The 17,275-nt window shown below is 40.7% G+C and overlaps 1 protein-coding gene across 1 annotated transcript in view; it reads right to left on the bottom strand.

Moving 5' to 3' along the window:
• LOC126259239 (autophagy-related protein 2 homolog A) overlaps positions 1-17,275 on the bottom strand; it is a 471,250-nt gene that overhangs the window by 284,365 nt on the left and 169,610 nt on the right. Inside the window, exons 15-20 of the mRNA XM_049955863.1 lie at positions 16,142-16,325; positions 15,957-16,057; positions 15,637-15,839; positions 15,397-15,553; positions 2,087-2,247; positions 1,836-2,008 (exon numbers count right to left, since the gene is read on the bottom strand). Coding sequence (XP_049811820.1) covers positions 1,836-2,008; positions 2,087-2,247; positions 15,397-15,553; positions 15,637-15,839; positions 15,957-16,057; positions 16,142-16,325 — 979 coding nt within the window. The remainder of the gene's footprint in view (positions 1-1,835; positions 2,009-2,086; positions 2,248-15,396; positions 15,554-15,636; positions 15,840-15,956; positions 16,058-16,141; positions 16,326-17,275) is intronic.

Raw genomic sequence — 17,275 nt, 5'->3', positions numbered from 1 at the left:
GGACAGTATCATGACAAAAATCACAAAATTTTGAAGAGATTAGTCTGGTAAGTTTTGATTCTCTATTCCACTAGCATTGTTATGGTTTATGTTTATGAGTGTCGGAAAGAACACTTTCATTTTCCCAGAGTTCTCCCAGACTACAAGCTATGGTAGATAATGAAACTAATACATACTAAAGAAAAAAAAACAGTACAGAGAAGTAGAGTACAGAATGACATAATTAAATGTCCACGACACCTGGAGTTTGTGACTGGAAATTAAAAATTTTGCCTGCACGATTCCTAGATATAAAAGTACTAACTCCAGTAGTAGGTGAAATGCTCAGATAGCTATTATCAAAACGGAGAAAGAAGAGCTAGATATTAAGTACACGATTACTAGAAGAAATGTAATGTATATTGATTAAAATGTGAAATAGCATTGTGGGAGATATTAATGTACATGAATATATATAAAATGTACATGAATATATATAAAATATCGCATGTTCAAGCAAAGGGGAGGTATATGTAGTGCCTCGAGAATTTTGGGGTAAATTCTAGAGACAACTGGTCTTCCACAATCTCGAACACTCGATATTTTAAGCACGAGTGTGGTAGAGTGGAAATGTGTCTACCGCACCACCAGTTTTTGTGTGTGCAGGATGGATGTGTATTGGGACAATACTGCAATCGTGGCTGTCGATCGGCGCAGACAAGTGTTTGCTGCTCGCGCCATAGAAGCTGTATGTGACATACAAGGACCAAGCACGTGTTATTCCTTGACGGTGTAATGATTGTAATTGTTATGAACAAATAAAATATGTTTTGACTAGAGACTTTTAATTCAGGTGTTAGACTTGCTAGAAGCAAGAACTGTCTTTAAATTTCTGGTGGTTATTAAACTCCTCACATTGTAAATATACTTGATTGTATCAGACGGTTAAATACACAATTGACTTGCAAGAATTTGTATACTTATGCAAGACTTGTGGAAACAGAAATATATCAGAACTGAACTGAAAGTATTATGAGAGTATCTAGTTATTTCAAGAGGAGAGAGAGAGAGAGAGAGAGAGAGAGAGAGAGAGAGAGAGAGAGGATTTTTTTAATCCCTCTAACCAGCATTATTTCTTTGGAGAAGGAGTTGCGGAGATCGACGCAGCCATGTATCCAGAGAATTGTAATAAGAGAAAAGGAAAGTGTCTCTTGTCGCCAAACCGTTAGAATATCATGTGACAATAAAGATTCTTCTCTGTTCAGGTATTGTTTGATATTAACACAGGGCTGAAACACCACAAGTTGTATATGCACATACTACTGCGTGATCCAGTTCTTGAAAACTCATGTTATCACTTTTTCAAATGTTCAACAATTAATAATCCAAATCAATGTGTGTTAACTGTCATTCACAGAAGGCATTTTGAAGCTGCAGACATAACCAACCAGGCTTTTAGAAAATTATTAATTAGTAGTATAGATTTGTATCTGACATTCAGTGCTGCCCTCTCATCTACTTTCCCAAGTCTGATTACTACATGATGCTCACAACAACCATCTGTGTAAACAAATAACTGTTGTTTGTTCTTTCTGCGAAAGTGCCAAAAAGTGGGGGGCCCAAAAACAAAATTAGACTAATTATAGTACACACAGCGGCTTTTACGCAGTCATTCTTCCCTAACTCCACATGCAACTGGAACACGAAAAAACCCTACTGTATGATATAATGTTAGGAACTCTCCAACATACTCTCTGCCATACACTTCAGAGTGGATTGCAGAGTATGTATGTATATGTAGATTATCAAACTGTGCAAATATTTATCCAAGCAATTGGGAACAGAGACATAATTACCCTGACAGGTGCAAAGACATTCAGTATACCCTGACTAACAGACAGAGTGACAGCAACAAGAGACTGTCCAGAAAGACTTGCACCCTCAGTCTGTTGACGCCGTTTCTGTCTCTGGCGATGTTCGTATACTGAATAATATATTCCCTCATTTTCTTCTGAATCTGTGTCAGAATCTGCAAGCAAACAGAACAAATTAAATACTATCAAGAATACATAATGATGTACCTAATTTCAGTTTGCATGTAGCTCACCATATTGAATTCCAGATTTGCATAAACTGAAAGTAGGATAAGTCTGATCTTGCAACAAAGCTGAAGACAAGTCAGCACCTCCTGATCCTTTCCCAGAATACAAGTCTGTATGTGAAGGTTTCGGTGCAGATGGCTCCCACAGAAACATATCTGTGTTAATCCTGGAAAAACAATACATGGTATATTTTTCAGCAGATTCATTGCAAAAGAATTATTATTTAAACTTAAAATTCTGGGGAAATGGATGATAGCGTTAGAAACTATACTGGAAGAAATTCTAAATTTCTTAAAGTTCTTTTTTTGAGAACTAATTAAGTAGTTAAGGAAGATAATAAATAAGAGATGAGATGAATGAATGCAAGAAGGAAGAAGGAAAAATTGTAAGAATGGATAATTGCATTTTTTTCCTTTCTGGCAAGGAACTGACACACTATATAAAAAGTAGTACAGAATAGAAATGAAAATACATGATTCTTGACATTTAAATGAATAAAATTGTCCACTGAAACTAAGTAACACAACATTCAATTTGTGTTATAATGAGATTAATGCTGTACAGTGTGATCCACCAAGCAAATTTTATTTATGAAAAATATGAGTGATTTGAAATAATAGTAACTGTGGGGTTTACTGGTATGTATGTGTACAGTATGGCATTCTGTATCACTCTGCTTCACACAGCAACTGTATACATCTGTTTAATTTTAGTATGATATCTGTTAGACATACACAGCTGAGATATAAGCAACATTTTCAACAACTGCACCCTACATTAAAAACTGTAATATCTTTACCTTGTTATGACTATTGGAAAATACTCTTAAGTGTACCAGCTTAGCAAAGCTATTAGCATTCCATAAACTGACGCTACACTAAGAATGTTGGACCATATTTACACCTCATCTTGCTGTACTCTGAATGAAATCAAACAGCTAAAGTTAAGAAAGCCAAATACTCTAGTTACAGTAAAGACAAATTTTTACACTACACACGTGCCAATTCCATTGGCAAAGTTTCTATTATCTTTCTAGGCCAACATAACCAAATGGTGATTGGTGAGTAACTGTCCTAGAACGGCATGGGCATACGTGTATGATGGCGAGAATGACACAGCACTGCAAGAACAGGCTAAAACTAACCATCCTAGCCTTAATTAAACATGATTTGAACCAACTCCTATCGTTTGTCTGTTGTAGACAGAAACACGGTTATATAGGGTGTTACAAAAAGGTACGGCCAAACTTTCAGGAAACATTCCTCACACACAAAGAAAGAAAATATGTTATGTGGACATGTGTCCAGAAACACTTACTTTCCATGTTAGAGCTAATTTTATTACTTCTCTTCAAATCACATTAATCATGGAATGGAAACACACAGCAACAGAACGTACCAGCGTGACTTCAAACACTTTGTTACAGGAAATGTTCAAAATGTCCTCCGTTAGCGAGGATACGTGCATCCACCCTCCGTCGCATGGAATCCCTGATGCGCTGATGCAGCCCTGGAGAATGGCGTATTGTATCACAGCCGTCCACATTACGAGCATGAAGAGTCTCTACATTTGGTACCGGGGTTGCGTAGATGAGAGCTTTCAAATGCCCCCATAAATGAAAGTCAAGAAGGTTGAGATCAGGAGAGCATGGAGGCCATGGAATTGGTCCGCCTCTACCAATCCATCGGTCACCTAATCTGTTGTTGAGAAGCGTATGAACACTTCGACTGAAATGTGCAGAAGCTCCATCGTGCATGAACCACATGTTGTGTCGTACTTGTCAAGGCACATGTCCTAGCAGCACAGGTAGAGTATCCCGTATGAAATTGGGCCAACTGGCGGTGAATCGAGGAAGTACAGTACATACTGACGAAACTAAAATGAGCTCTAACATGGAAATTAAGCGTTTCTGGACACATGTCCACATAACATCTTTTCTTTATATGTGTGTGAGGAATGTTTCCTGAAAGTTTGGCCGTACCTTTTTGTAACACCCTGTATACAGATCTGATATGTAGCAGTGATGATACACCCCAGCAGTGCATCAAAACAGTCTGCAATGTTATTCCAAACACACAGCATACATAAATCATGTGTTCAATATATGCAGGAATTAGACTACAGAGGCTCTCATTATGAAGGAGGTTCAGCTTCAAGAAAGCTGACTGGCAGTAAATTTAGATAGCTGCCACATGCTGCAGTTTCCAGCCTCAAACAACACCCAAGTCATTTCACGCATTCATTGAAGCCGTAAAGAGGCGCTCTAAATTGTTGATGCCTTGTGGGTGTTAGACCTTATATATCATTGACCTTACTTCTCAGCTTGCCCTTCAAGTTACAGAGCACAAGACTCTTTAAAATTAAAATTAAAAAATAAATTGGCCATGTGGTCAACTAACAAAGGAAGCTGAGAATCAATTCATCAAAAACTGACTTTGGATATAATAATGACTATATTTAACTAGAGGCATCCTCTATAGTGATCCAACCAGGTCTACTACACATTACAATATCACTGTCCAGATAGTTCACTATGTACTCATGAATGGGAAAGTCAGACGCAAAGTCAAAGTTCAGAAGGATTCTGATGGTCTTACTAGCCCATTTGAGACGTTAGAACTCTGAAAGGTTCTCAAGGAGAGTGAATCAGGTAAAGTGGTTGGGTTAAATGACATCTGAACAAAACAGATAAAGAACTGTCGGCATTCAGCAAGTGAATGGATCCCACAGCTCTCCAACAACTGTACAAGGAGCTGCCCACATCTACAAACTGTTGGAAAAAATGATTCTGAATAAAATTCTATTTATACCAGACTATCTACTTATAACTCAATAAGCAGGGTTTTGCATCATGAACAGCTGTAGAGAGGGGCTCTTAAAACTTGCTTTAACAGATGATGGGTTTAAAACTGATCATGTTATAGTGTGGTTTTGGTGGATCTGACACCAGCATATGACACCGTCAATCACCAATTACTACTTGTCAAACTGAACAACATTCTCAAGAATCTCTATCATAATTCATCATACATTTTTTGTCAACTTCCAAGCACATTATAGTTGCTGGAGAGCTCAGAAACAATTAACTACCTCAGAGAAATGCTATAGCTCCACTTCACTTTAACATCTACATTAAAAACTGACTGCTGACTCTAATTACAAAAACTTACTGTATGCAGATGATCTAGCTTCGGCTACACAGAGCAAGAGTTTGACGTTGTGGAGAGAAATCTGACAGCTGTCCTCAGAAATCTACCAGGGTACTACAATCAGAATCAGCTACAATCACATCCTTCTACAACACAAGTCTGTGAATTCCATCTATAGAACAGAGAAGCTCATCATGAACTACATATAGTATTGTCAGGAACCTGATCACAACACTGTCACACTCCAAAATATCTGAGAGTAATTCTTCACAAAACTCTTTTAACTTCAAAAATCACTGTAAGAACAACAGAATGAAAATCTCTACACGAAATAATCTGATTCATAAACTGGCAGGATCAAAATGGGGCTCACACCCTCAGATAAACCATGCATCTGCAATGGCACTGAATTTTTCTACTGTAGAATATGCCTTTCCGGTCTGGTACAGACCACTGATAGTGAAACAAGTAGCCCGATTACAGGTCACCTCAAGTTACCTAGTTTGAGCAGTACCGCCTTCTGTAGGCAGAGGGGTGGCTATTGATCAGGAGGCACTTACAGTGGAATAGAGTAGTGCCCACCCATTTCACAGGCATAGGCCTCTCTTCAAAGGCTGAGGTCCATGTTGCCACCTGAGAAGGTAAGACTGGAAATGTGTAACGTGAGAACATCTAATCTCCACAGATGGATGACAGCTGAGAAAATAACAACAGAACACAGTGAAAGTTGGTCGGTATGGAGGCCACTAAACAGTTTATGGTCCAAAATGAGAAGATCCAAAGACATCGTGAAGAAATGAAGCCTCAATGTTTATGATACATATTGTGAACTAAGAAAGAGAAAATCACAAGCTATATGTTTCAATACCTTCTGTGCCCAAAATCCTGCATATGGGATGATATAATTCATGCCACAATGAGTTCCTCGGAGGTTGTGAAGTTCTGAACTTATGTGACATGAAGATGATGTATTTTCCCAGTCTAATTATTTTGTTCATTGGTTTGAGTGTCACTCTGTGTATTTGTATGTTATTGGTTCAAGAAAAAATAAATAGTGACCATGATCAAGCACTGTTGAGTGGTACAGAGAACAAACACAAAATGCGATGGTTTGCATTCCATTAGACACCACATGTGATCTCCACAACTGTATAGCGGGGATTATCTGAACAGCAACAATAACATGAATGTCTTGGAGCCCAAGGAACTGCCCATCCTTTAGGCAATACAATTTTGGTAGGACAATTCCTAGCTATATGATGCAAGGAACACATAAGCCTTCATCAAAGAATGATGGATATCACTTTATCTCTTGCTTGCAAGTTTCCCTGAAATGTCATCCATCAAACTTATCTGGGATATGATGAGTCAGCAGTTTGTTCATCACAGTCATCCAGCCACTACTGTTGCAGCTTTTTTGTCTCACCTACAATTAACTGAATGGAGATTTCCCAGAACATATCCAGCACGCCTTCGATTCCACGCTGCAACAACTACAGGCTCAGACCATAGCATGTAAGGTCTTTACATCATTCAATCCTCAGAGTCAAGTATATTTCTGGAATTCTAATCATTTGGATATTGTCATGTTCTTAATAAGTTGCATAAACCTCATACCTACATTTCTTGCTGTGCAGTTTTCACAAAGAAGCCACGAATTTCTTTAAGTGTTGCACTCTCAGACATTTAGAGCCGGTTTAGATACCATCCAATTAATTTGTGATAGTAACAATACTAAATTTAAAAATTTAGAATAATGTCAGATATTATAAGAAAAACATAACTACATCTGAAAATTTTACCAATATACAAATAAGAAAAATTATAAATCTATAGGAAAGTTCTGAAAAAAGAACATATTCAGGAGTAAAGAAGACTACTCACTGAATAGCAGAGCTGTTGCGTTGTCGGAGAAGTAAAGACAAAAGGGAACGAAAACTCTGCTAGCTTTCAGAATAAATCTTTTGATGAGCTAAAGTACAAGCAACGCATGCACACACACACACACACACACACACACACACACACACACACACACACACACACAGAGAGAGAGAGAGAGAGAGAGAGAGAGAGAGAGAGATCGCATGCAGTTACATTGTGTCAGCTGAACACACAAATTCTGTACTGCAGTTCAGCAGGAGAACTGCAGTGGATGTAGAGAGACAGAAGTGTAGGTTGGAGATGGGGATCTAGCAGCTCAGAGGAAAGCAGCAGGTGTGCAAGATAAGAATGCAGTCGGTTAGCACAGGTTGAGTCCACGAAGATTAAGGGAGTAAAGGATGAGTTACAAGAATAACGCCCATCAATGTACTTCAGAAAAGCTGGTGTTGGATGGAAGGATCAAGACTGCATGAATTGTGAAGCAGCCACTGAACTCAAGCATGCTGTGCTCAGTTGTGTCTTGTAACACTCAGTGGCATGTTGTAACACTGGATGATCAACAATGTTCTTGGCCACAGTTTGAGAGTGGCCATACATATTGGTGGACAGTTGGTTGGTGGTTGTGCCCATGTAGAATGCTGAGCAATGATTACAGCACAACTGGTGGGTGTGACATAGGGATGAACCAGGATGATGTGTAGGTTGGATGAGCAACAGAAAACCACTTTACGAGGGGTTGGAAGGGTGTTGGGTAGGATGTACCCCATTTCCAAGTATGATGATAGGTACTCAAAGCCATGGTAAAGGATATGGTTTAGTTGCTCCAAACTGGGGTGATACTGTGATACTGGGTGACGGAGGGGGGAGGGGGCATTCCTTTTCATTTGATTATTGGATTGCTGCCATCAGAATTTTATGTCTTTCATTTTTCTTTCCCGCATGTGATCATAAATTATACACAATGTGATCAAAAGTATCCAGACTCTTGGCTGAAAATGACTTACAAGTTCGTGGTGCCCTCCATCAGAAATGCCAGAATTCAATATGATGTTGGCCAACCCTTAGCTCTGATAACAGCTTCCACTCTCACAGGCATACGTTCAATCAGGTGCTGGTAGGTTTCTTGTGGAATGGAGCCCATTCTTCATGGAGTGCTGCACTGAGGAGAGGTATCTATGTCGTTCGGTGAGGCCTGGCATGAAGTCAGTGTTCCAAAATATCCCAAAGGTGTTCTATAGGATTCTGATCAGGACTCTGGGCATGCCAGTTCATTACAGGGATGTTATTGTCGGGTAACCACTCTGCCACAGGCCGTGAATTATGAACAGGTGCTCAATAGTGTTAAAAGATGCAATCACAATCCCCAAATTGCTCTTCATCTGTGGGAAGCAAGAAGGTGCTTAAAACATCATTGTAGACCTGTCCTGTGATAGTGCCATGCAAAACAACAAGGGATACAAGCCCCCTCCATGAAAAAACACGACCACACCACAACACCACCGCCTCCGAATTTTACTATTGGCACTACACACAATGGCAGATGATGTTCACCGGGAATTCACCATACCCACATCCTGCCATCGGATTGCCATACTGTGTTCTGTGATTTGTCACTCCACACAATCTTTTTCCACTGTGCAACTGTCCAATCTTTATGCTCCTTACACCAAGGAAGGTGTTGTTTGGCATTTACTGGGGTGATGTGTGGCTTATAAGCAGACGCTCGACCGTGAAATCCAAGTTTTCTCACCTCCTGCCTAACTGTAATAGTACTTTCAGTAGATCCTGATGCAGTTTGGAATTGCTGTGTGATGGTCTGGATCGATGTCTTCCTATTACACATTATGACGCTCTTCAACAGTCGGCAGTCTCTGTCAGTCAAGACAAGGTCGGCCTGTATGCTTTTGTGCTGCACATGTACCTTCACATTTCCAGTTCACTATTACATCGGAAACAGTGGACCTAGGGAAGTTTAGGAGTGTGGAAATCTCGCGTACAGACATATGACACAAGTGACATCCAATCACCTGACCACACTCGAAGTCCGTGAGTTCAGCAGAGCGCTCCATTCTGCTCTCTCACGATGTCTAATGACTACCGAGGTCGCTGATATGGAGTACCTGCCAGTAGGTGACAGCACAATGCACCTAATATGAAAAATGTATGTTTTTGGGGATGTCCGGATACTTTTGATCACATATTGTATGTGAGCGAAAACCTTCATGCCACTTACTGACCTCAGCACAATTTCTTCTGCCCTTTTCACTCAGCAAACCCACACTTCATTAACCATAGTTCCCTTGACATCATCCTAACACTTTCAATTGTTCATTTCCCATGTCACTTCACTTTTTCCTAGACGCATCCCGTCCCAAATGGCCTCCAGCACCATCTCTCTGCACCAGTTGAGAAAGGTATCCCAACCCCAGCAAAAACCCAGTCCCACATCCTGTTCCTTAAATGCTACCTTAGCCATGAAATGTAATACTTGACTTTTCTAATAGAACTTTGAGATTTAGTCTGGATGACTTTAGGATAGAAGTACCTTTTAAGCCATGTTCACCTGTAAATACAGATATCTTTCATTCAAACAAAATACGCATACTGACTAGCAGTAATGTTAGTGGAACAGAGTATTGAAGAAGTTCAGGATCAATCCAGACTATAAACAAACACATCAAAACAGAGACAGGCCTGTCACCATAGAATATGACAAAGTGAGATGACACAGTGACACACTCATACTCTGATGACACAAAGGACATGGACAAATGACAACATTCAGTCGTGTTATAATTTTGAGGGGCTAAAGGGTACAGCAATTAAATAATGTATGACACACTAAAATACCCACATAAATTATGAAAAAAGAACCCAGTGGGTTAAAATAGTAAGTATTACCAATGCATGTCAAAAACACTTGTGTGAGAGAAATACAAATGAAAATAGTTATTGATACTAAAGGGCAAGAATAATGATCAGGACAAAGAATATGAAAAATACGTAGAGAGAGAGAGGAAAGAAGGTGTTGAAATCAAAACAGAGTAAAATTTGAGGAAAATTGTTAACGAACCTCTTTGTTGCTGGTCAATAAAGTTGTTAAAGATGCTGACCAGTACTGTCCAACAAAAATGAGGTGTACAAAGTATGTGGACTCATGAGAGACTGGATACTATGTGAGTAGACAGATCCTGGAGTTATTTATCTGTAACGTAGATTCATTCACAAGAGAAATGGTCCATATCACTTTTACGAAATAGTTGAGGATGGGTCCTTTCACATACAAATAAAATTAAGTTGTGCAATAGTTACCCAAAAATCGGGTGACTTAGCTATGATGCAATAGAAAAGAATTTAAGTATGAATTAGTGGGACAAGTGATCAGACTAAAGAAGGGGATATCATACATAAATAGAAAAGATAGTTAAGGAGATTTATATATCCCCAGATGTAACTTGAAATTTCAAGATGGACCCTGTTGCTGATGAAATATAGAATAGAACTAACTAACTTTCTTGACCTTAAGTATTAAGAACCTTTGTATGTTATATGCTAATAAAAGGAAACATGAATCTTGCCCTACAGGAATACCTGTGAGTGTACCTGTCACTCAATGTGCACTGGTAGTATCAATAATTCAAGTGAATCTATACATTATAGTATTTAAGGAACACTTATGAATGGTGTCACAAAATAATACAACAGTTATGTACAATGGGTGCTAAGTGACTACACTGGAAATGGGATATAAGAAAATACACTAAAATATGTAATAATGCAATAAGGAATAAAATGAACGTCAAAAGGAAATTTAATAAGAAGGCAATTATGTGCCATGAAATATGTCTAAATTCTATATTATAAAAGACAATAATAAAGAAACATCTTTAGCTTGAGTGTGGGGATATGTAACAGGGCATTGTGGGTCAAATACTATTCCGCTACATGAAGAACTGTTGCATCAGCTAAAGATGTCTGCAATGTTTAAGTAAAGCAGGGACGTCAAATGTTGACAGACCTGCAGTGTGTACTGTATCTGTTTCTACAGAAAGGGCGTATGAGGAAAGATGTAACTGCAGTGCACAGAAACCAGGAGAATGCTGACTACTTGCTGGGTGTAAGCAGTCCATGGACCCAGAAGACACGGACAGAATAAATGGTATTATGAAATTTCTTAGGAGAAATACAAATAATGTTTTCTTTTATTGTAATGTAAGAAAGCTTTTGTATTACTGTTAGATCGGTGGTGCATTTGTCTGAGTTCTCATGGAGAAGGAATATATTTGTGTCATGCTAATGGACTGAACTGTAATTCCACTTATGCAATAAACATCTGGAAATGGATAGTTGGAAGTGAAAATAAAAGTTTAATCAGCATCTGATAATTTGGTATAAGTCATTAGTTGGAAAGCTTTAGCAATCTCCTGCAGTAGAGAAGACACTTCAGAGAAGTGCACACAGGTTTAGCACAGCATAGCTGGACCACAAAATTCTACATGGTGACCAGAATTACATACAAGGTGACGCACAGTACAGGATGCAGGGGAAATAGTACCGGGCCATACCAAACTAAACTGAACCAAGTAACTTGACCAAAATCCAACTGAATATTTATTTTTTCTTTTTTCATCATTAAGTCCCCCCCTCCCCCCCCCCCGAGAGAGAAAGAGAGAGAGAGAGAGAGAGAGAGAGAGACCATTATCATGCTGGCCAGGATAAACTGAACCATATCCTTCACCAGAGCTATCTTATCTATCATTATGCCCAGAAATGAGGGACATTCTGCTCAAGATCCTAAAGTGGTATTCTTTCACTCACCCAAGCTACATAAATCCCAGTCTATCCCTAGGCCACTCCCAACCCCTTGCCATAAGGGTCCTGACCGGAGAGCAAGACCTCCCACATCCACCCACCCAGCACATCCTACTTCAGTCCTGTTGCAGACTTATCCTACCCATTCAGCGGCAGGGCCACCTGTGAAAGCACCATGTCATACACTGACTGTGCTGGAATCACTGCACGGCATTCTATGCAGGTGTGACCACCAACCAGCTCTCACAACAATAAATGGTCACTGTCAAACAGTGGCAAATTTGACCATCTACAGACACAACATGCTGCTGAGCACAATGTGCTGAAGTCCAGTTACTGCTTTACAACTCATGCCATCTGGATCCTTCCCTCCAAAACTAGCTTTTCTGAAGTACATAGGTGGGGGTTATCCTTGCAACACATCCTTCACTCTTGTAATCCTTCTGGCTTCAACCTCTGCTAATCTACTGTCCCCAAACCATCTAGTCAACACTTTCCCTCCCTCCCTCTGTCCTGTCACCTCCACCCAATCCGTGCCTCCATATCATCTTTATCGTGTGCCGCACCTAATCGGCCCTCGTAGGTAAAGGTGTGGCTCCATACAAACGCATCAGCAAAGGTAACAAGCTCTTTATTGTAGCATCTGTGTTGTGTGATCACTGAGTCAGTTGCCAACTGGCTGCTGAGTTCTGTCGGGCTGGCCATTTGCATGCCCAGCAATGCCATTAAAGAATCTTTGCCAGTCACCAACAGCCTCATTACATGGCAGTGAAGCTTCTAAGCTTCCGAGTCAGCGGTGCGTATACTGGACGGTACTGTATCTGCTGTGGCCGAGGGTGACACTTCGGATTTGTCACGGTAAAAGGTGCCCACTGCGATTAGGTGTTGGTCTTATATTGGTGGTAGATGGTCGGTGTGCTAGGGGAGCATCCCGCTGTCCCCCGGGCAGAAGTCAGGCGTACTGCTGAAGTAGACCTGGGACGATCTGCTACACCACAGCACGTAAGTATGGAAGGGACATGGCAAGTAGAACTGTTGCCCCACCATTGCCTCGAACCTGTGACTTCTACTTGTGGGCCCGAGTGGCTTACCTCATCTGGAATAGCCCCATTGTCCCAGTAGAGCTGCAAAACTGAGACTAATGTTGTTACAAAATACCCCACATGTACAATTGGCAGTGACACAATTGTTGTATGTATGTGCCACTACCGGATCCTAAAACATCATTGCCACTGCAGAAATCTGCCTTGCCCCTTGCTGCACAAGTTTGTGCAGTAACACTGAGTCTGCTGTTACAGCGAGCTAATCTGCCGTGGCTTGCAACACTGTGCCAGCCTTGTCAAATTATTACAGTGCAAAACCCTGCACTCACCTGCTGTCAGTGTGGCTGCAATACACCACTCAGGCTCACACTGTTATGCCCGTATATGGCCAGTGCACTACATTACCCCCTCTGCAAGTGATTTAGTGTTTTATGTAGCTGCTAGCTTCCTGCTTGTAGTTGAAGCAGAGTCAGAACACTCAATGAGATCTGTCACCTGATGTAACCTCTGACATATTTACCTTTTTCTTTTAATCCAGTCACTGTAGTTAATTCTCTTGAAGCAGAGGTCCTGCTAATCAGGGCCTCTGAAATCCCACGTGCAGCCGAGGAAAGGCTTGACTTCTCCACATTCTCCCTCTGTTACTGGAGCAAAACAAGATAACTTCTACTCGTATCACAAGAAACCACATCCACTACTTTCATTTTACAAACATATATTTCCGCGAATGGGTGTGATCAGCGCACACTCCACTGCAGAGTGAAAATTTCATTCTGGAAGCATCCCCAGGCTGTGGCAAAGCCATGTCTCCACAGTATCCTTTCTTCCAGAAGTACCAGTTCTGCAACTTTCACAGGAGAGCTTCTCTGAAGTTTGCAAGGTAGGAGATGAGATACTGGCACAAGTAAAGTTGTGATGACGAGTCATCGTGCTCGGGTAGCTCACACGGTAGAGCACCTGCCTGCGAAAGTCACAGGTCCCGAGTTCGAGTCTCGGTCTGTCACACAGTTTTAATGTGCCAGGAAGTTTCATACCAGCGCACATTCTGCTGCAGAGTGAAAATTTCTTTCTGGAATACCCATGCTGATAGTAATGTCCTCTGAAGAGCAAGGTGTCAAAGCGAGGTTGGCACTCCGCAATGAAATGACAGAAAAGTATAGTCACTGCAGGCCATTCTGACGAATAAGAAATGCTAGCATAGCCATGCCTGCTACAGCCACACTACACCACAGCAATCAATGGTCTACTTACGGCTGAGCAGAAGAAGGTTTTTGCCAGTATACAGACAAAGATCAAGACCACAGCATCATCTTAGATAGGCCACCAGTGTATTAGATTACTTGCACAGAAATTTATGTGAATATTATGTCAGTTATGCTTCAGGTGAAGAGTCTTGTGAATTTGTCTGTGTCAACTGATACTTTAATATTCAGAGACAGTTGTAAATGCTCAGAACATTCGTGTCATGATGGATTACACAAAATTAAGTATGTATCCATATGTGCATTGTAATAAAGTGAATTAATATTTTACACATTGTAGTTCCACTCAACCTCCTTCTTAGGAAAACCAAATAACACACCGTTGTGCCAGTGGGTTTGTTTTCGTATGGCACAACACTGCTTCTGGCTCCGGCATACCTTGTGTCTCTGACTCTGTCACTGCAACACTCTGTCTTTCCAATACATTCACAATTAGAATGTACAGACATCAAACACTGCTCTTTATAGTTATCCCTAAACCCAGATAAGTCAAACATCTTGTGTGGCCTAAACTAGGTAAGCTTTAAGTTACAATGTCAGTCAAACCTCAATTCCATGCTGTCATCCCCGCCAAAAAAATAATCATACGGTTCATCACTTACTGCACAGTGTTGACACCATAAGTCATGGCCCACAAGCTGTGCCGAGTTAAGATGATCCCACTAATTCTGATACCAAACTAGAGTACGGGGAGGGGCAGCTATGAGCCAGGATGGTGCAAGTAGGTAGTGGAGGTAAGATGGGAGCCCAGGAAGCTCCAGACAAAAGCAGCTAAAAAGTTGACGAGTTCTTTGTCGAAGCTTGTGAGCTGTGTAGTGCACTGGATCAGTGGCCGGCTGGCCACTGAGTTCTGCCAGACTAGCTGCTTGCACTCCCCACGATGCTGGTGCAGGGTCTCCGCCGTGCACCGGTGGTCTCTTTATGCGAGCCGGCAGTGAGGCTTCTGCACGAGTGGCACATATACTCATCAATGCCTCTGTTTGTACTCTACTCTGTCAAATGACTTTGTCCGAAATCTAACAAAGTTTTCATTCTCTTTTGTGTGTGCCACTGGATGGCTCAGTGCCTCTGCTATTCAGTCAGTAGCCTCCAATACAACTAAACATTACAGTCCATAACTCTCCTGATGGCTGGGTTGGGAGGAATTCAAATAGAGATACTCTACCTGTTGTATATCAGTTCATATAGGTGTTTTGAGGAAATCTGCATACTGGCACACGGAAGATTTATCTCAAGTTGCACCCGGCAGTTTCGTGAAGCATGTTCAATGAACTCAGCCATTTCATGTTTGTCACCTGGAATAACTAATTCTTCACCATCTCCTAGAAATTAAGATAAAAAACAGGATAAATATTAATACACATCAGTTACTTACAGTTCCAGCAAAGCACTTTTGTGTTAATACCTTCTGCATGGTTAACAGATCTTCCATGTGGTGTGTCACTTTCGTGAATTACTTTTTTGGAACTAAAAGGTGATGGCTCTTTTGATGTTGCTTTTTCTAAAGGTTCAAATGTAGAATGAGGCATTGAATCCTCTAGCACTTCATTCTCTCCAATGTCATCCAGATCTCCAGGACTATTCACAGGATATACCGCAATCACAATCCTGCAGGTTTGAAAGGAAGAAACAAAGAAAATCACTGATGCTTGGAAAAATAACAATCCCTTGATACCACAATACAAGAGTGAGAAAGTGAATTATTACAAAATCTACCTCAACTACCTTGGCCAACCAAATCCCTTTCCTCCATCTGGCAAAGAATTCCCATTTCTATCATCACAAGAGGCACGGAGAAAAGGAAGAGAAACATCAGTGTCTGCCTCCTGCCAAATATCAAAACTGGTACATTAAGACTCAGATTTGAATAAAAAGTATAAGAACAGTTTACCTTTTCAATAAATCCATACCTGGAAAAGACCTTTCACATCTCTGCACTGGAATTCATATCTTATAGTTGGATCACGACTAGTGATCATTGTGTGGAAAGATACATCCTCCAACTCAAATATGAGAATATCCTTTCTCACAGAGCGTTTCCACCATGGTGGACGATCCATGTCATGTATAGGCCGAAGATCAGGAGTGGGAAATCTTTATAAACAGAAATAATCAATGTTTGAAAATATAATTGGATAGATACAAGATCTACTCACTAAGCAGCAGCAGGAGAAGACACATACAAAACATATGGAAATGTGCAAGCTTTCGGAGCCAGTGGCTCCTTCTTCTGGCAGAAGGATTGGTGGGAAAGGAAGAGCGATGAAGGAAATGGACTGGTCAGGTTTAGGAAATAGGGAAAGTTACAGAAAAGCTGCCCAGAACACTGGGTCATGGGAGACTTATAGGAAGGGATGAGAAGGAAAGACTGATTGTTGGTGCCTGGATTGGATGTAATTTGAAAACCTGAGAACTTAGAGGTGGAAGATAGAGTAATAAGCAAGACAGAGATTAGTGAAAGAACTCTGTGCAACAGTCAATAACAGCAGAAAGGTAAGTGCATTATACATCGTAGACAGGTGGGGGGATGGGGGAGCTGGGGGTGGGGGAAAGGGGTGGGGAAAGAGAGGAGGTGGGGGGGAAGGGGGAGGGGGCAGGGGAGGGCGAAGAATTGACAGGTCGGAAAATGAAAGATACAGAAAAATAAAAGGGAGTAAAGCAAAGGAATAGTTATTAAAAAGGAATTCTGAGAACACAGAAATTACTGTGCTATTTGGATTATCCCTCCTGACACCAGTTTTTCATAACTCTGCTGGTGAGAATTGGCTTTACAGCATGTGCTTGGTTCTCGCTGCCAACCTGGCCTAAGCTTATGGTAATTTCTGTGGTCTCAGCATTTCTTTCCAGCAACTATTTTTTTCCTTGCTTTTGTTTTTCTACTTCTTTTATTTTCCAACCTGTCTACTGCCCCCACCCCACTTGTCTAAAATGTATAATGCAATTAGTTTTCTGCTCTTATTGATGTCTGAATGATGTTCTGTCAGTAATCTCTGTGTTGGTTATTACTCCTTTTTCCAATTTTAAGTTCTCTGGTTTTTAAATTT

This window comes from Schistocerca nitens, chromosome 5 (assembly GCF_023898315.1).
Source record: "Schistocerca nitens isolate TAMUIC-IGC-003100 chromosome 5, iqSchNite1.1, whole genome shotgun sequence".
NCBI lineage: Eukaryota > Metazoa > Arthropoda > Insecta > Orthoptera > Acrididae > Schistocerca > Schistocerca nitens.
The sequence above is the reverse complement of the archived record's forward strand: the minus strand, read 5'-3'. Positions and strand labels throughout refer to the sequence as shown.